The sequence below is a fragment of the Eubalaena glacialis genome, chromosome 10 (genome assembly GCF_028564815.1).
Source record: "Eubalaena glacialis isolate mEubGla1 chromosome 10, mEubGla1.1.hap2.+ XY, whole genome shotgun sequence".
Lineage (NCBI taxonomy): Eukaryota > Metazoa > Chordata > Mammalia > Artiodactyla > Balaenidae > Eubalaena > Eubalaena glacialis.
Window position 1 is genome coordinate 101,649,156 of NC_083725.1, and position 21,638 is coordinate 101,670,793.

The following is a 21,638-nucleotide window of genomic DNA, read 5'->3' on the forward strand; positions in this document are numbered from 1 at the left end:
ATATGCCTACTGAATGACTGAGTTAATTTATATTTGCTTTGAAGAAAGGAATTTCATATTCCAATGAATAGAAACTGTTCCAGTTATATTAGCCCTGCCTGGAGCTAAATGTATTTTATTCATAATATAGATGCACATTTTACTATTGTAATAGAAAACATTGACTTCCATGCATAGCAACACAAAACTGCTAGTGACATTGTCATCTGAACTCACATATAACCTGATTTTCTAAAAGAAACAGTTTTTCATATTTAAAGTGTGATATTAACAGATATATATCAGAACTCTGGTGAGACAGTCTCTTTGAATATGTACAATATTTATCTATTGTTGACATTTTATATGTATCTTTCTCACAAAATCCATTAGCTTGCCATATTATCTGGGAAAAAATAGTCTTTCGACATTAAACAAATTTGCAGTGTTAAGATAGGTATCATTGTAGTAAGGAATAAAAAATGAAGAAAAAGACAGTAGACAAGATTGCCTACAAGAGAGACAGATTCTTTGAAGATTTTATACTCTTGGTGCATAAATATTTGAGTAGTTCTCTAGTGAATATATATACATATATTCTATCTTATGGCTATATTCTCCAAGGTACAGCTATTCATCACTATTTTTGGAAGTTAAATCTTATGAAAGATGATCTACATGAATACCTAGTTTCTTAGTGGAAAGTATGAAGATTTTCTCAAATTCTTAAGCTTTCTTGTCTGAAAAGACTATATTTTTCTCACTTTAATGTATACAATCTTTCCATTTTAGAAGTTTGAAAATAAAAATCAAAGAAATAATGTCCTCTGTTAATAGGAATTCATACTGTGAGCTTTGTCGATTCATCGTCAGTTGCATACTACAGCACCTAAGAGAATGTGTAATATGGGAACAAACCACAGGTAAGCATGGTATACATCTGAAGATCATGCATCACAAGTAAGGACTGGCCAAGCAAAGTATAATACTTCATTCTATCCTGACCACTGACCTTGCAGTGAAGGCATATTAATCCCTGTTTTACAGAAGAAGCAATTGAGGCCCAAGAAGGTTAAATACTTTATTCACGATTCCATGTGATAATTATAAAAGCTGTGACTTAAAAACCGAAGTTAATGTTCTTTTTACCAGATCAGAATACTTCTGTGAAGCTGTTGATGGACACTAGCTATGCACCTAATGAGGGCATAAAGGCTCATGGTCTTCAGTCAGAGTATATATTTGACTTTGCTACACTTAAATTACTGAGTTTTTAAAATCATATTTATAAGAATGATACTGAGTAAGCTTCACATAGTATTGAAATTTTCCTAAATTTACACAAATATTAACTACCACAACAGACTTCTTATCAACCCACACGTCCACAAGGAATTTCTGAGCCATTTGGCCTTTTTTCACTCTTGCAGAGTGAAATATTCTAGTTGAGAGTTTTGTCAATTATTTTGATTTTTAGAATTTATTTTTTATTTTAATTTACCCCAGCTTATCTCGTAAACCCTCATATTCTACCTTTTTCTCCCTACACACATAGACTTCTCCCTGCCTGCCACAGGTCCTACTTACTTTTAGAGTGGCTTTGCTTGCATTATTTGTTGTATTTTTAACATATATCTCAAGTATATCTCCATTGAAGAAATACTATCTATTTTTCAAGACTCAAAATAAATACTAGATGTCTTCATCATTTCCTGATTTCCCCAACTGAGCTTTTTTTTGCCATAAGTTATGGATACAACATTATGTAGTAAATGTTGTTGCTATGCTTCCATTTTATCTATTTTTATTTTAAAATTTTATTTATTTACTTATTTTTATTGAAATATAGTTGATTTACAATGTGTTAATTTCAGGTGTACAGCAAAGTGATTCAGTTATATATATATATATCTCTTTTTGTAATAACCATTATAGGTTATTACAAGGTATTGAGTATAATTCCTTGTGCTATATAGTAGATCCTTGTTGTTTATCTATTTTATATATAGTAGTCTGTATATTTTAATCCCAACTCCTAATTTATACCCCCCTTTCCCCTTTGGTAACCATAAGTTTGTTTTCTATATCTGTGAATCTATTTCTGTTTTGTAAGTAAGTTCATTTGTATCCTCTTTTTAGATTCCACATATAAGTGATATCATAAGATATTTGTCTTTCTCTGTCTGACTTCACTTAGTATGATAGTCTCTAAGTCCATCTATGTTACTGCAAATGACATTATCTCATTCTTTTTTTATGGCTGAGTAATATTCCATTGTGTATATATATACCACATCTTTATCCATTTATCTGTCGATGGGCCTTTAGGTTGCTTCTATGTCTTGGCTATTGTAAATAGTGCTGCTATGCCTCAATTTTAAATGTCCTCAGTTTTAATTCCAGTTTTGCCACTTACTAGTCATGTTGCCTTGGACAAATTTCTTAATTTTCTAAACCACACTTTCCCCTTCTGTTTAACGTGAATGTTAATTTCTACTCTAGCCAATTTAAAGAATTGTTGTGAGGAACAAGTGGAGTAATTGTGTGATATTACATTGAAGTAACATTAATGTTATCATCTTGGCTAAGTAGTAAAAGGCTAAGTAGTAAAAGGCTTGAAATTGAAAACCAGATGGAATCCTAGTCTGGCTGGAATGTTCTAACCATTTGCTGTGTGACCACTAATGAAGTTGGCTACAGCCTGAATCTCAGTTCAATTGTCACTCTGCAGAAAAACTACTAGTCATACACAGATCCACATTTTTCGTCTGTCCATCTCACTTAGGGTTTTGAACATGGTAGATATTGAAACAGATATTGAACAGGAAAGCCCTGTGCTTTCAAAAGTCTCACAAATTACAGATTATTCATGTCCAAAAGCGATGCTTCAGAATGTGGTGAGGATTTGAAAAGCAGAAGCTTTTAAGTCAAAACCAAATTGATTAACCTGTCAGCACAGATCGATGGATACAACAGGTTATTTCAAGTAATGTAACATTTCCTAACATGACTGAGCACCCATACTGTTGCTTCTATTTGGGTTCTAACTCATGGTTATAAAGTTACATAAGAATTAACACCATCTTCACATGGTGCCTGAAGAATATTTTGCCATATTAAACAATTCATACTGCCCTTAAAAGTCTGTGTGTGTGTAAGTATGTCTAGACATAATATGTGAGAAGTGTGATTCTAGTTCTTTCTCTACATCAGCAGCTAGCTGGTCACTGAACACTAGCATTGCCATTATTTGGTATAAAAATATTTAACATTATTTAATTACATTTTAAAAAATAAAAACATTTCAGTCTTCTTTAAGTAATTTAACAGATTATTGGGGGCAAACATATGATAATGGTGATAACATGATTGGTAATGAAAAAGGTATACAAGGAAGACTTTTGGCTAAAATCCAAAAGAACTCTTTGGTTATGAATCGCCCACAACTTGAATATTTTACTGGAGACAGAACATCAACTGTGCCAGTAATGTTGACATGCTTTGGAACAATTCAGAGATTATGTATGAGATTTTTCTGGATCTCTCTAAAGATGCAACATATCGATGAAACACATTTCAAATTTGACATGATGGGAATGCTGACTGAATCTTTTTTTTTTAATGCAATTAGATTAAATCTAGAGAAAATATAAGCTGTACTAGAAGAGTGCAACAAAACAACTAAAGATTCCCCAAATAAAGAGCAAACCATGGTTAGCAGAAAAAATAAAATTTTGAATTTCTTTTATCCACAGAACTGTTTTTTGCTAGTAAAAAGGCTGGCAAATGCTTAACAACAGCAACAAAAAATCTCATATAGATATAAATTTGATTATATCACATACTATATTGAATTACACACAATTTTTGGACTCTCCTCACTATACACAGTACTCCACTGAGTACATACATTACAAGATATAAGTTGCTTCCAGGGCTTATACTTTCCAGAGATAATATTGACATTAATTTAAGAAGATATAAAATTTTATATCTTGTCAAAACTATACTGGATCTGGACAAGTTCCTATTTCCTATCTTATATTGACCAATTCTATGCTCTGCAACAGAAATTACTTTTCCTACTACCTGATTTATGTTCATATTTTCTTTGTTAAGTTGGCCTTGGGACATACCGTCAATGATATTTTTTGAAGTTTGTAAAATAATCATCATATAAAATCAAGCATGACATATTTAGAAAGACAGACCTCTCTTGATTGTTCTGATAGATTTCTTTCATCTCATTCTATTCTGAGCAGTTACATTTAATTATCAGAAATCATAATTTAATCTTGTCTAGAGCTACTACATACCTATAAATGTAACCTTACAACCATAAATTGGACTTAAAAGAAAAAACAGTAAGAATCCATACTATTTTTAGTACTTTATGATTTACAAAGTATGTTCATCTACTCTCCAAGCTGACTCATGTAATTATCTAGTGAAATAGCACAGGTCATTTTATAGATAAGAATGGTGGAGATAAAAGATATTAAATGATTTCTTTATCATCACTCAGAACAAGAAATAAAAGAAGGAAACAATGTCTCTCTTGCTTTTAATAAGAATAGTTCTACTTATACGTTTACTAAAAGAAGGAAATAAAGTAGCTTTTATCAACATGCAACTTTTGATAATATTTAGTCATTTGCTTATTTTGTTCATTTTAAAAATAAATTCTAATGATTAGTTTTAAGACTATATTTTTTAATTCAACACCTATCAATATTTTACCATTACAAAATGATCACTAAAATTCTATGGGTATACAAAAACAGTGAGTGAAATGAAAGCTATGTGCTTATCTAACATGAAGAGAAAAAAGAAACGAACATTGGCAAACATAAATAAAAACAAAGTTTTTCTAGTAAAACTATCATCACCTGATGTTGGCCTTTTTAATTGAATTTTTCATAAATTAGACATAGGTGTACATGTAGATATAGTTGCAGATGTAGATATAGATAGATATAGATACAGTTATAGTTGTAGATATAGTTGTAGATGTAGATGCACATATAGATGTAGCTATAGATATAGATATACTCTCTCCAGGGCTTCAATGGTGAACAAGGAAAGCTGCTACCTTTGGTCTTATGGCTTTTTACATATCAGTTTTATTTTCTTTGCTGGTTCATACCTAAAATGTTATTGTATACTCACCTCTTTTAGGATTTCTTGCACAGGCATGCTTAATCGCCGTAGTTCATCCATGCAGAACCAACATTTCTCATGAACCTACTCACAACTCTAAATAGATTGCAGTGCAGATATACACAATAGTGGATCTGAACCAGATGAACATGGATTAAAATGCAGACTACTTCTTGTTGTCTTACCTGTCTGAATCTCAGTTTCCTTATTTATGAAATATAGATAGTAATAATTATGTTTTATTATTGAAGTAAAAATTAGAATTAATATGTTAAAAGAACTTACCACAGAATCTGGTTTACAGTAGGTGCTCAGTTTTTGCTTTTTTAAAATTAATTAATTAATTTATTTTTGGCTGTGTTGGGTCTTCGTTTCTGTGCGAAGGCTTTGTCCAGTTGCGGCGAGCGAGGGCCACTCTTCATCGCGGTGCGGGGGCCTCTCACTGTCGCGGCCTCTCCCGTTGCGGAGCACGGGCTCCAGACGCGCAGGCTCAGTAGTTGTGGCTCACGGGCTTAGTTGCTCCGCGGCATGTGGGATCTTCCCAGACCAGGGCTCGAACCCGTGTCCCCTGCATTGGCAGGCAGACTCCCAACCACTGCGCCACCAGGGAAGACCAGGTACTCACTTTTTATTAGCAAATAAAACTTTACAAAAGCTCCACTGCTCTTCAGTGTTTTTATTTTCTTGCACCTTCTTATCTTTTGGTGATTGATATTTTTGGTGATATATATGTTTCGTGCTTGATACATTTGGTGCTTATACAATAAGCTCCTTGAGGAGCTATGAGTTACTTGTCTCAAATTCCCTCACATAGTCTAACCCAGGAGATTACTGGTGGTTAATGCTCAATAATTATTAATCTGGTTGGATTTTATCTATTAAAGTGTATGAGAATGATAAGTAGTACCCAATACAGACTAGGCAATCACTAAATATTTTGGGAATCAGTACAGGTCCTTGATTATGGTTATCATGTATCATAAATTCTACTTTTATTTAAACAAATAATGTTATTGGCTTAATAAGAAATACCTGATTTTGCAAGCGCATTATCTTCAACTTTAAATTTTGCCGACTTTACTAAAGTCTCAGTACCACCCAAAATTCATGAACCTACGTAATAATAATGATGATAATGTAATAATAGTAATAATAATAATAGTAATGACAACAACAAAACTACTTTTTATTCCAGTGGAATTTTATTTATAAAGCACTTTGAAAACTTTAATCTTATATAAGTCTCCAAATTTTATGATGTAAGCCAGGCCAGGACGAAATAATTTATAAACCTCAGCACTGGAACTGTCATTTAGACTGTTTCCTTGCTCTCCCCCATTAGACTGTAACTTTTTCCCTACACTTTTGTGAATTTTGTCTTTAGGGTAAACTACCCATAGTTCCAGGTTTCCAATAAATTGAACGCATTACACCAAGGGCTGTTTGGAACACAAATTCTAAAAATAGAATTTGATGTTCAGCACCAACCTTCAGAGGAAATGTGAATAGCTGAGAATATTCAAAAAGCAGCTAAGTCATCTAACCCATGTGAAATCAAGTAGTCACGTAATCTGTAAGTCACCATACTGGTTTGTCATGCTTCCATAAATTTGGTTGGTAAAGATACAATAAGCCGAAGTTGATTTTGATAATTTATTGCTCACAGCACAACACAGAGCAAAAGCTTCATTGTTTCCCCTTTCCTCCCAACTTCCACTGAGAGGTGATAGATGACAGGTGGATGCTGCTCTCGAGGTGTATCTGTTTCACAGGTGAGGAACACTGAGCTTGGAAAGGGCTACTAGCAAACCTGCCTTACTTTTGTCTGGGAGGAAGACATTACCTTCATTACCCTGGAATGTAAGCAAATCTCCTCTAGAGAAAGGAAGGAGACTTTACCATTATGGAATAAAATAATCTGCTCTCTGACCCAGATGTAAACACTATGACTGATCAGTGCCCTTTGTTCAGAAAATGTTCAGAAATCCCAGAATTATCTCCCAAAATCCACAGCTAGATTTTAGGCAAAAACACTTCCTGAGTCACTCCAGACAAATTAGTATTAAAATTTTCAAAGACCAGGTGATCTCACGTAGTTCTCTAGTACGGTGACAAAATGAATCTGTTGGATTGTTTTCAACAGCTCATAGTAGATGTTAAAAAATGTGATCATTTTAATCAATATGATTTAGTACTATTACATGTATCAAAACAACAAAATTTACAATAGGCACTCCATAGGTCAAAGAGACAGAATCTAAAATAGGCACTTTATAGGTCAAAGGAGGTAAAGAAAAAGGTAGTGCCGTTTATTGGGCATCTATTTCTAACCAGTTTCATATTTTTTTTTTTCTCTCACAAGAACTCTTTGAAGTATGATCCATTACCCCATCTGGTATATTAATAAACAAATGGGCAAAAATCTGGACTCAAATTAAGTTATGTACATTACTCAAGATTACCTTGCTGCTAAAAAGCAAAAAACAATGTGTTTTCAGCTGTAGATCCTATACTTATCCCAGGCTATCTTAGCTGCCAAGCTTATATCTATTAAGTTATTTGAATTAATTCAGTGAATAGCTTTATGGGAAACACTATATTTTTGAGAATAAAGAAATTCAAAGAATTCAAAGGCTCTTAACCTCCAACAGAATGGCAAAAAGAGTATCATCTGAAACTGAAATAAAAATTTAAACTAGAACTGAACCAGTGTAGTTTTAGACCATTTACAGGCATATCTTGGAGACATTGCAGGTTTGGTTTCCAGACCACTACAATAAAGCAAATATTGCAATAAAGCCAGTTTCCCAGTGTATATAAAATTGTGTTTACACAATACTGTACTCTATTAATCGTGCAGTAGCATAATATCCAAAAAAAAAATGTACACACCTTAATTTAAAAAACAGTTTATTGCTAAAAAATGCTAACTGTCTTCTGACCCTTCAACAAGTCATAATCCTTTGCTGGTGGAGGGTCTTGTCGCGGTGTTGATGGCTGCTGACTGATCAAGGTGGTGGTTGCTGAAGGGTGGGGTGGCTGTGGGAATTTCTTAAAATAGACAAAAATGAAGTTTGCCACATTGATTGACTCTTCCTTTCATGGACGATTTCTCTGGCACTTGCAATGCTGTTTGACAGCATTTTACCCACAATAGGACTTCTTTAAAAATTAAAGTTAATGCTCTCAAACCTTGTGGCTACTTTATCAACTAAGTTTATGTAATATTCTAAATTCTTTGTTGTCATTTCAAATCTTCATGGCATCTTTACCAGGAGTAAACGCTATCTCAAGAAACGCTCATCCATAGAAAGCAAGTCCACATTCATTAAAGTTTTATCATGAGAGTGCAGCAATTCAGACACATCTTCAGGCTCCAGTTCTCTTGTTATTTCCACTATATCTGCAGTGACTTCCCACTGAAGTTTTGAACCTCTTAAAGTCATTTATAAAGGTTGGAATCCATTTCGTCCAAATTCCTGTTAATGTTGATATTTGGATATCTTCCTATGAATCACTAGTGTTCTTAAAGGCATCTGGAATAATAAGTCATTATTTGAAGGTTTTCAATTTACTTTGCCCAGATCCATCAGAGGAATCTCTATCTATGGCAGCTAAAGCCTTCTGAAATGTATTTCTTAAATAATAAGACTTGAAAATTGAAATTCCTCCTTGATTGATGGGCTGCAGAATGGATGTTGTGTTAGCAGGCATGAAAACAATATTAATTTCATTGTACATCTCCATCAGAGCTCTTGACTGACCAGGTGCAGTGACAATGAGCAGTAATACTTTGAATCTTTTTTTCTGAGCAGTAGGTCTCAACAATGGGCTTAAAATATTCGGTAAACAATGTTGTAAACAAATGTGCTGTCTTCTAGGCTTTGATGTTCAATTTATAGAACACAGGTAGAGTAGATTTAGTGTAATTCTTAAGGCCTTAGGATTTTGGGAATGGTAAATGAGTATTGGCTTCAACTTCAAGTCACCAGCTCCATGAGCCTCTAATAGGAGTCAGCCTATCTGACCTTTGAAACTTTGAAATCAAGCATTGACTTCTCCTCTCCAGCTATGAAAGCCCAGATGGCATCTTCTTCCAATAGAAAGTGATTTCACCAACATTGAAAATCTGTTGTTTAGTGTAGCCACTTCCATGAATTATCTGAGCTAGGTCTTCTGGATAACTTGCTACAGCTTCTGCATCAGCACTTGCTGCTGCACCTTGTACTTTTATGTTACGGAGATGGCTTCTTTCCTTCAACCTCATGTAAACCAATCTCTGCTAGCTTGAAACTTTTCTTCTGCAGCTTCCTCACCTCTTTCAGCTTTCATAGAATTTAAGAGGGTTAGGGCCTTAGCTCTGGATTAGTCTTTGGCTTAAGCAAATATTGTGGCTGGTTTGATCTTCTATCCAGACCACTAAAACTTTCTCCATATCAGCAATAAGGCTGTTTCCCTTTCTTATCATTCATGTGGTCACTGGAGTAGCACTTTCCATTTCATTTGAGAATGTTTCCTTTGCATTCACTACTTGGCTAACTGTTTGGTGCAAGAGGCCCAGCTTTCAGCTATCTTGGCTTTTGACATGACTTCCTCACTAAGTTCAATTATTTCTAGCTTTTGGTTTAAAGTGAGAGATGTGTGACTCGTCCTTTCCCTGGAAAACTTAGAGGCTATTGTAGAGTTATTAATTGGCCTGATTTCAATATTGTTGTGTCTCAGGGAATACGGAGGCCTGAGGAGAAGGAGAAAAATGGGGGAACGGCCAGCCAGTGAAGCAGTCAGAATACACACATTTATTGGTTAACTTTGCCATCTTGTATGGGCCAGGTTTGCGATGCCCCAAAACAATTACAATAGTAACATCAACGATCACTGATCACAGATCACCATAACAAATATAATAATAATGAAAAATTTTGAAATATTGTGAGAATTACCAAAATGTGGCACAGAAATAAGAAGAGAGCAAATGCTAGTAGAAAAATGGCCCTGAGAGATTTGCTTAATGTAGGGTTGCCATAGACCTTCATTCTGCACAAAAAAAAAAAAAAAAAAACCCTCACAGTATCTGCAAAGTGCGATAAAATGAGGTGTGCCTGTGCTTCACTTCTATCAGTGTTTTCAGGAATAATTTTGGATCTAAAATTGCTATTCAAATACATTTTGCATTTTGATATTAGAAGGTTCACTGCTTGAAACTTAAAAAAGATGTTGCTTTATATTTAAGCAAGTACACAATAATTAATATACAATAGACTGCTAGCATTGTTATCAGGTTTTTAAGGGACACAAAAGCCAGAGTAAAAGTTTTAAGTATTTTGTGATGTGGGAATAGGGCATGTTAAGAAAGAAAAGCACACACCAAAACAAAAAGTTAAGACTAGTGTTAATGATAGTGTTAAATCACTCAAACTTGAATTCAAATTGTAAAAACAATAAAAACCCGAGCTGTAATGAAAGGTGTCTTACTACAATATTCTACACTAAAATAAAGTCATTCATAATCTAGAGAGAAGTCACCTATTTAAATAATATTCACCATGTTCAGTAATATCAAATTTATGGGAAATTGACTTGGAGTCACTGATTTTTTTACAAAGAAACTTATAACTGATCAACTATTTTCAATGTCTGTCCATTTAAAACAACAGACCATTGGGTCTCATTAAACATATTTTTCTCTCTCTAAATATCTGACTTATGATTGAGTCCAATGGATTTTGTTCATTTATAAAACTCTTAAGTCATTTCTGGTATACAGATTATCCAGAATTTACATTTAGCTAAAACATGTGATAATGAAAAATTCACAAGTTTTCATACAGTTTTGAAAGTAATAGGAAGATATAGTCAGGGAAACTGTGGGAAAGATGATAAGAGATAGGTTCAGAATGCATAATTTTTCTGTTGCACAAATACTTATATTAAGGTTAGACCTCCTGGGGGCCAATGGAGAGACTAAATTACTTTCTCCATAACATTCCTACCTAATAGGAAAAAAAATAAATGCATTTTTCAAGTCTGGAATGGCAAGGTCGAAAATGGATAAGATAAGTTAGAATTTGCTCTTTTGAGTTTAAAGAGACAGTTATAATAGTCCTAGTACTATTGTTTTCTTGCACTATGCCAGACACTTTGTTAAGTGCTGCTTTTTATAAATTAGCTTATTTAATCTTCACAAGAATTGATGAAAGACATACTATTCGTATCTCCATTTTATTAAGCAAAAAACAAGACTTGGAGAGTTCAAGCAACTTGCTCAAGGCCACATAGCTGGTAACTAAAACAGAAATAGTACAAGAAATCATGATCTGAAACTAATTATGTCTGAGTCTACAGCTTAAACTTATAAACACTAAGAGATATTTCCTCCTGAGAAATCAAAATGCTGACTAGTAAATGTATAGCTATACTACATGTCAGTTAGTGCTCTTATATGATACTAAAACCCCAGGAGCTGCCTTCTTAAAACCTACAATTTGAGATATACTGTCTCACAGTATATCATACCACTAAGGAGTGTTGATTGAACCACAGCATGAGGTCTTGTGGCTCACTTTCTACTTAGAGACTCCCTGGATTAATTCCATTCTCACATTCTTGTTTATATCAGTCATTGTCAGAAGCCAGAGTCTCTCCATTATCAAACTCAGTTGCTTATCCTCATACTACTCTATACATCTCCTACTCAGATCCAATTCCCTACCATCTCAAATCTTCCTACCAGGACTTTGTGATCATCTACTCAGGATAGCAATTGTGTTAATAGTTTCTGAGAATTTGTGCCTTTTACCCCTTGTTCTTTACTGAAATATGGTTGGCCTGTAAAGACACTCCTTTTCCTATTCTCCCTCAACATGAGGCTTGTTTGTATTTCTTCAACTCTGTACCTCAGAGATAGAAGATTGGGTTTGTGTCACTTTCAAAACATTATTCCCCCTCGTATAAAAACTTCACCTCTAGAGTCTATTCCAAAACTGAAGAAGGACATCCCTCTCGCTCCTTATAAATAGACATGGTGTGTATGTGTGTGTGTGTGTATGTGCACGCGACAACCCACAAGTCCTATTTGTTGCTGTCATTTGCTGATGTTGTCTCTCTCTCCATATTAATGAAACAATTTACATCCTGACATTTCTTTTCTATGTAAATCATAATTTTTCAAGACTTCAGATTTTAAATAGTTAAATCATCCAACATCCTCGTTCACTGACCGCCTTATATAGAATTACCATTTTTCTTAATCTATCTCAAAAACTTACTCTAATGTTCACAAGTTTTATCTCACAGACCTCTTATAAGACTCAATTTCAAACAGCCTAGCACCTACTTTTGATTGTTGTTCCTCAAATTCTCTAGACTTGCTGACTTCAAGACATTAAAATCGAGTCTTTGTATAGACCTGTGCTCTCCAATAGAAATATAATGCTAAAACATATATAATTTAAAATTTTCTAGTATTCATTATTTTAAAAATTAAAAGAAAAAAGATGAAATTAGTTATATATTTAACTAAGTTTTTCAAAAATATTATAATTTCAACATATAAACAATATAAAAATTATTGAGCTATCTCCCCTGAGAAACCTAGTGGACAAGTTCATTTCAATTTGGACTAATCACAGTCAAGTGTTCAGATGTGGCTGTCATATTAGGGCAGGGAAACTCAATGTATGTAAATAAGTTTTAGAAGATTTAGATAGATTAATAGCAAGAGTTAAGATAATATAATTTTAGTTTTTTCTTCATTATAGAAGCTGGACACTTCTGTCCTTAGTTGCAATACCAATAATTTTATGAATAATATATGCAAATGTTACCATTGGTTCCACCTTTTATAGATAGGAAAAGGCCTCAGCCAACCCCAAGGGAATATTTGGAGCTGGAATGGCCCTTCAGATTTGTGCCATGTTGGGGTGAGCTGCTGGGTCTTTATAGTCCTGAGCTGATCATTCATCAGAGTGGGCTGCCTCTGGGAGGAGGTGTGAACTTGAGTGAAGCAGTGTTCTTCAGCTGATATAATTTCCAGAGAAGGATGAGACATGAGATCTGACTTCTGGCAGCACTTCCAACAGCTTGGGAAATAAGTTCTTCATTTTTAAGGGGAATCTGGGCAGGGCTGCTGGGCACCCACCACACCTCAATTTTTTCTACTTATCTCAGCATTCCTTAGGCAAAATACACATCAGCCCATCCCAGATTAGATTTCAATATCATATAAGCTAAATATACACTGTATAAATATACACTGCATTTTTTTTTCTTACAACTTAAAAAAAAATGAATGTAGTTAATTATTTCTTCCTCACTACACCGCAAGCTCCATGAAGTCAAGGGCCCTGTTTGTTTAGTTCACCATGCTATGTCTAGGATTAGTAAATGGCCTGGCATAATGTAGGGGTTTAATATGTGTTTGTTTCCTTCATGTTGAATGATTTAATTTACATTATTGATGATTTCTCTTATTTAACTATATCAAAACTGGTAGAATGTAAAAGTTGACTATCTAGCCCTTCTGTCTCTAAATCACATGAGGAAGGCTACATATTTATAAAAGAAAATTGAAGCCATCCAAGTATTATCATTAAAACTTTATCAATATTTAAGAACCCTGTATCTAAGATCCAGTGTAGCTGTAAAGCAACAGTTATCTATCACTTATCTATATTTATCTAGCTAGCTAGCTAGCTAGCTATCTGTCATCTATCTTTAGTTATTTGTAGAAAGAGAGCCAAAAATTCATCCCGTGTAAATCTAGATGGTACTGGTATCATCTTGTGTTTTGTAATTTATATAAATCATCTGAATTGCCTATCTCAATTCTGGTGGAAAGTGAAAATCTCTCGGCAAGATTTCCAAAATTTCAAGAAGCTTGTATTTTCATGTTCACGTTGTTGTTTAGAGTTCTTGTTCTGGTTAAATCTCAACCACTAATGCATGGTTATTTTCTTTCCCTCTTCTGTAAAAACACAGAAGTGAAACCTATCTCCTCTGCTTAAATTTCTTCCAGAAGATATTTGTAAGTATCCAACTTAACCAAGATTTAAGACAACAGGAATTGTATCAACACATTTTAAAAATAAAGTCCTAGTACATTGTACAAGTCTCAAGTGGCAGGACAGAAATGTGTTGATGTCCGGCACTCATTCGTCTTCCTGCCTAACTGTTCAGCACCAAGGATCGATCTCTCTCTCTCTCTGTCTCCCTTGCCTGGCGGTATACGTAGAACATTTGAGGATTTTTGCCAATACAAGACAATTTTTGATACTTGAGTGTACTGTAAATTATTTTTCCAGATAATGCAATATATCTTTCTCCTCTTGCATTAACAATTAACATATGCTTCCAAGAATCCCTGGGTTTTCTAAATTTTATATTAAACATTTTGTATATTTCAATAAATTTCTGATGGCAGCAGTCTTTCTATCAGTTAAAAATGAGCTCCTGGGAGGATAAAACAACAGTGTGTCTCTTTTAATGTGGGCTGATTTCACTTGTTGTTCAAGTGGAACTTACATTCCTACTCAAGACATGTGATGAATCTCAAAGACTCTTCTTGTATTGATCTCAGTCTTAAGAAATAGAGTGAGATCTAATCTAGAGCTACTATCCTCAGCTGTCCACTCTTAGGGTTTTCCAGGGAAGTCACATCCATAGCTACCCTATCAAAGCAAAACTAAGTAAAATAAAATCATGCATGCCACCAAGGTTTCATTGCTTTAAAACTTGTCATGGCCTACCAAAATCTCTATCAAGCCCCACCCAAAATCTAGGCTTAACTCTATCTTTGAATGTGACCCTTATGCTTTCAAACAATGAATCCTTATTGAGCCTTATACTAGGTCTTTGGAATTGTAGTGAGTCTGCCCTTGAAATATGAGTATATGTGTGTGTGTATATATATATATATATATATATACACACACACATATATTCTCTTTCATAGATGTTTGTGACGGATTGGTAACAGGTTGAGAGAAATTGTATTACTCTGCTCTCTCTGTAGTTAAGCAGTCAAGCTTTAGGTATACTCCTAGAGTCAAGGTGTCAGTTTCCTTGATTCTAATGCTAGTAACTCAGTCTGCTTTCATTTTTCTCCTTGAAAACTGCAGCTGAAGACTTCTACTTCCTCCAAAAACCCTATGAAGTATAATTCAGTTTTATCAAGGAATACAGAGTATACTGTTCACCAAACAGGGAGTCTGGTGATTTTCATATGTCCTATTTCACTAATTCTAATGTTTTACCTACATTTTAACATCTCAGAAATCAGGATGGATTACTTAATTCCTATTTCTTGCTGTCTCTAAAGTAAGCACAGTATGCTTTTTTATAATTTATTTATTTATTAATTTCAAAGGTTTTATTGATAATCACTTGGGAGGAAACAATGAAAGGTTTTAATAGAGAATCTGGGAAGCTAAAACTTCTTTAAAATCTTATATTTATAAATTGAAGTATGCCCTTGAACCTTAATAATTATCTAATTTTTATTTTTTTATTGAGAATGTGAAGTTTTTTAAAAAGTCACTTTATAAGAATAGTTTAAAACCTCCACTCAGGATAGGATATACTAGTTAACATCCCTTCAGTAGGTGATAAACCTAAGACAGTACTTTGCATTTTTGAAAACCCTCAGACAGAATGACACAATTAATATGGCTTTTACCTCAGTATACTCTCCACATTTATAATTGTCCTCTTTAAATTTGTAGCAATTTTGTTTGACCAGAATTCTTCCTTTAAGATTTTAGGCTTTCGCCAGTTTTTATTTTTTTCCTTTTATGATTTTACTGACATTTAAGAGGATAAAAATTGTCATTGAAAGTTGTCATGCAAAAGGCCAAGCAGACAATGAGGATAACTCATTTTCCTGTTGGGGGGAAATGCTTTTCTAGCTGGTTAAATCATGCACACTTTCTTATGTAAGAAAGTCCAGCCAAGAGGGAGGAAGGGTCATCTGGCCCAGTCAGGACATCTTTGTATTGTCTGTAGATAAAGGCACAGCCAGATCTTTAACACTTGACCCAGCTGGCCAAAGCTGTCATGAACTCAGAGAAGCATTCCTCATAACCTATGTGTCTTCCATTCCTAGGGCAGGGCAGGGCTTAGTTGATTAATATATGTTGAACACCTCTTTTGTGCTAGATATTGTACCAGGCATTTTAACATGCATTTTTTTAAGTTATCAAGAAATCTAAAAAGGTTACGTACTTTTAGTAGTCTCATTTTATAGATAAGGCAGCCAAGGCTTAAAGAGTTAAATAACTTGCAGAGATTCAAAGAGCTAATAAGTGTGATTTTTACCCAGGACTACGGACTGCCAGTCAGCTCAAGGACTGTTCTTTGCTTTACAAACAAATTATGTTTCTTATGAATGTAGATAACTTCCCTTCCCTTACTGTATTAGGCATTTCCCACTCTTTGTGTGTGAGTGAGAACTGTCTGACTGTACCTCATAATCCTTAAGTCTCTTCAGGTAGTTTGCTTTATAAGCTCTACATTTTGAGAACCGTGTATATCATTTATATCACCAAAGCCCCAGAAAGTAGTTTTTATTCAATCTCCCTACCTCTTCTTTTCACTAAGGGGTCAACATATATACTTTATTACCATTATTGTTGTTATTAATACTATTATCATTATTATTACCTCTGCTGATTTTGTTAGTTTTTTTAGATAAACTTTTAACATGGAAGGCAAGTATAGGAGAATACACAGTGAACTAGAGTAATGATAACTTCCATTGACTGAACACCTACTCTATCACAGGCTCTGTACTAAGCCCTTTCACTGATGTTTAATTTAACTTTTCAATAACCGTGAAGTATATACCACTGTCTTTATTGTACGGATGAAGAAAGCAAGAATTAGAGAGGACAAGTAACTTTCCCAGGACAGTGCTAATGAGTGGAAAAGCCAAGATTCTAACCCACATATATCTACAAAACCCATATCTTTATGTGCCTCCCTGAAAATAGAGGTTGTATATTACCCATAGTCCCTTTTATACAGTAAGTTCTGAAGAGTCTTTTTTTTTTCAAGAATAAACAAAAAACACCTGACTTTACCATGAATTCTTATTTGTCAATAGGCAAATTTAGTAGACCTCCTGGGCTTTAACTTGTTAATCTAAAAAGTAACAGATTATCTTCAATAACTTCAAAAGTTATTTTCAGTTATAAAATGCTTGATTCTACTCCCTGCAGAGCATGTATCTCTTTATAACACAGAAATAAATGCATATAGATATTGAAAAGACAACTTTCAGTGGGATCCTTTTGACAGATTTTCTTCTACTTCATTCTCATAATAATTGAGTTGGAGTTGAGCAGGGTTTAAATAGTGATACACTTGGGTTTTTTTTCCTTTGAAATCCATCTAATTTACCCCAGGAAATTTGTTGGAAGTCCTATTTTTGAAGATCTCAAACAATAGTCTTCTAAAAGTGTACTGTAGAGCAGCCTATTATGCTTTGAATGTCTTTTGTGTCTACATTTCTTCTGAGGAAAGTTGACCACGTGGGCTTCTTAACTTGACTTGGCTTGTTTGACTAATGCTGGTATCTGTCTCAAGGGCTAGTGATTTATAGGCTGGCCAGTGGCCCATTGGAAACAAGGCAGGAGAGCTATGCTTGACCAAAATGGTATCAGTGACCATCTAAACCTGTGCGATACACCACACCCCCCTCAGCTCAAAACCTTTTAAAATATAATATGCATATGATGGTTCAGATCATCAAAGGCTGCAGCAAAAACAGAACCAGGGGTACAGAATAGTTAAATTGCTATAATGTTACAAGGGACAATAAGTTTCCATGGAGTCTTTCTTCTGTGATGGCAGCTTCTAGGGTCCCTGCTATTTGACTGTTAGAGGTACTTCCCAGTCATAATCTATGACTGGATTGTAGGAACTTTTCTTCCAGGAATCCTAGATTTTCAACTTTCCTTTCCTTCTGTTCCCATGAATCTTGACAGTAAAATCCTCTGCCTGAGATAACCTGAGAATGTTTAATTCTTTACAGCCAGAAAGAACCCGACTAACCTGCATAGCCTCCTTGGCATAGCCTGTTTCTCCAGTGAAGAACGCCCATGCATAAGTAGGCAACTCTTCAACGCTAAGTGAAATCTAACTATCAAACTTACGTCACTTACTTTTGCACTTTGTGTAGAGGTAGAAAATGCACCTTCGGTGCTTTTTAGCACAATTCTTCAAGTACTTTAATAGAACTACTAATGCTTTTTGTTTCAAGGCTTTTAGTTTTGTATAACTCATTTTCTAACCTTTTAAATTACCTTAGTTTCTTTAAACCACCTTTAATTTCTCCCTGTTACTCTCAGCCTGATTCCTTTTCTTTTAGATCTTAAAACACAGGAGGAAACTTAAGTTTTAAATATTAATTTCTAACTGGTAAAGAAGGCAGAATTGTCTGTAGGCATCAGCCATGCAACCCATGCTTGGTCTGGAACTATATATATAAAAGCCCTTAGTCAGGAAGCCATTTATGTAACAGGTCAATAAGTGTGTGTTCACCTCTGACCAAAACCCAGTATAGTGAATCTACCATCCAAATTAAAGAATTCCAGAAACATAGGTGTATTTATATGAATAACCAAAACATGTAAGTAAATAGCAATACATGCTGCTTACCAACCATGAAATTTAACCGTTTAACTTGTAGGTTTTCCAAACAGTTCAGTTTTTATTTTGATTTAAATTACCAATTTAAATTCTCTGAGTGGTTGGAAACAGTATTTTAGTTATTTTCCTAATCTTATTGCATATTTTGTCATATATTTTGATGGAGTGCATACATGTAGATGTATGTATGAAAGAGAAAGTGAGAAAGTGTGTATAAGAGGGTGAGTGTGAGAGATTTTCAGCCATAAATATTTCTTTTTCATTTATTAGGTGCCCTACAATTGTACTGAAATGCTTTTGTTAAACAAGCAGAACTTTGATTCTCAAAGTGTGGTTCTTGGACCAGCAGCCTTCACTTCATAAGGAACTTGTTAGAAATGTAGGATTTTGGTGTCTAACCCAAATGAATGGAATGAGAATCTGCATTTTTTTTTTTTTTTTTTTTTTTTTGCAAAACATTACACAATTTTTTTATTATTAAATGAGAAAATCTCATTTGTTACATCGTCACATTGCTAGTCAGAGAAATGCTGCAGTGATGAAGAAAGTCAATGTTGGATCAACCAGAGTCCTCATTTCTACAACATTCATTTAACAAAGAAATAATGTTCAACACAGCCCAACACAACATTCTTGGTTTTCTTCATATTGAAGTTCCCCAAAAAAATCATCTTCTAATGGGGTATTTTACTACATAAATTATAGTTCTTCATTTTTACCATTCACCCCAAACTGTATGAGAGATGTATCACACTAAAATTTCTAAAGCTGTTAGGAAATCCTTCACACATCGTCGTCATCTGATGTGTCACTGCTACTTGTCTCTGTGTCATCATTCTCAATAGTGGGTTTGAAAGTGCTGTTTTTCCAGGGTCCAAACTTGAAGTCACAGATCAGGCCATTTTTCAAAATACCATTTTTCCTCAGACCGTTCTTCTGTAACTGTTCACTAATAACCTGGAATTCTCTCATTTCATCCTCAGTTAAGGGAGCACATGTTTCATCATTTTCACTGTCTTCTTGCCAGCCCATCTCCTTTAACAATCTGTGTTCTGCTTCCAGTGAACTAGAAAGAACATCAGTTTGTGGGAAGGTTGAAGACCGAATGATCTGTTGGGAAATTACCGAGGCATTGCCATTCTCTTGTGGAATTTCATTTTCATCAAAGTTTCGGTTTATATCCCTTTCTTGGTGAGTACTATTGCTGTTATGCAAATTAAATGAGTCGTCATCCTTTTCTGAGCCCGCATGGCTTTCATCTTCATGTTCCTCTTCTACTCTGTCCCTTTTCAATGCTTTCAAAAATTCACTCTTCTTATCAGTGCGCATACGTGTCAGTTTGGTTAGACGAGGCTGCTGATTAAGTTTGTCAACAGGTGAAGAGGAATTTGAGCGATTACACTCTTTCACTGAAGTTGTTGATGGACTAAAATTCTTGGCAGTTGATTTAAAAGCATTAAAGTTTCCGACACCATATGTAGACTCATGAGGGAAAGAAGTCCCAACTTTATTTTCTTTAGTTTGGCTTTTCCACTGTGTAGGTTTTGTAGGTGGAGCAGCAGGCTTAGGGACTAAGCCTTTATAAACACTTGGACCAGTCCCATTCTTAACTGGCTGTGACTGAAGATTTCCTACTACTGGGAATCCAGATAGCTGTAAGTCTTTTGTATTACCTTTCTTAATGACCAGCATCCTTTGAGTTCTAGATTTAGGATTCGGGGGATATTCCCATACACCTGCAGCTAAAGATTTATTCTGATTTGGTTCTCTCTCATACTCAGGATTTAAAGATGGAAAATCCTCAGCCTCAAACTGTTTGCGTTCTCTCTTGTCTTCTTTCCTCCCCGTTTCACTGTCAGGTATGCTGTTTTCATGTAGGCCTTGGCTTTTTCCAGAATGGAAAATACTGCTACGAGAACGGGAACTTCCACCATGGTATCCCCCTCGATGATTTATGTTTTCAGTACCATTTCTTCCATGTGTACGCCATCCATTTTTTTCTTTCCTTCCAAAGTTACCTCCATTAGGACGTCCAATTCCAGAATCAAAGCCATCTGAAGAGTTGTGTCGTCGACGATTCACATCATAACGATTTTCTGTCCATGAAAAGTTTTCAGAATGCTTTTCAAAATTCAGTGACGACTTTGTTGATGATGGTGGGGTAGGAAAATTAAGCCAGGCTGGAGCAAAGTCATGCTGCGCCATTTAGGTCCAGTCTCTCCAACTCAGCGAAACAAGGCTTCAACACCTCATGGCAAGTCCAAATTCCAACAGGACTGCACAGGAAGGTGTTGGGTTTTTCTCTGTAATCTTTATGTTTTCCAGTTTGTTTTTTTATTTTGTATCCTCTGAAATAAAATCCAAGTTCTTTGAAGATACTTAACCTATGGCTACTTGACATAGAGTTACTTCAGTCAGCTACCCATACTTCTGTTTTGAAGTTTTCATATGGCTATCTCCAGAATTAGCCAAGTTCCTTGGATTTAAGATTTTAAAGTCTTCTTTATTATTCCATGTACTTGTCACTGTTGTACTTATCCACTCCAGATGAAATATCCAATTTACGAGCCAAAAAGCAAAAACAAAAAGAAAATTTCACATCTGAAGAGCATTCCTAAACATCAGCATAAACAGAGACACACAGCTATCTCAATACTACCATGCTGCTGGGAAACTGCAACATCTTAAACTTCCATGTAAATAAAAGATAAAAGCAAAAAAACTCTGTATTCGTTCAATGTCTTCATTTAGAAAAGCTGTCCCATTGTGACATGAAAAGGGCTGAGGTCAAAAGTTCCTAAAACTTTAAATAAAGGTAAAAATAAACTGCCATGAAACTTCAGCAATATTTAAAC

General features: G+C 34.7%; 1 protein-coding gene across 1 annotated transcript; it reads right to left on the bottom strand.

Annotated features, from left to right (window-relative positions):
- Positions 1-19,356: 19,356 nt before the first annotated feature.
- Positions 19,357-21,237, bottom strand: LOC133099539 (vasculin). The gene has a single exon (XM_061203262.1). It carries the CDS (start codon positions 20,986-20,988, stop codon positions 19,567-19,569), a length of 1,422 nt encoding a protein of 473 aa, XP_061059245.1. The 5' UTR covers positions 20,989-21,237; the 3' UTR covers positions 19,357-19,566.
- Positions 21,238-21,638: the final 401 nt, after the last annotated feature.

Bases quoted from the DNA above. Each gene is read 5' to 3' on its own strand.
- LOC133099539 (XM_061203262.1), bottom strand. From the start codon at position 20,988: ATGGCGCAGCATGACTTTGCTCCAGCCTGGCTTAATTTTCCTACCCCA.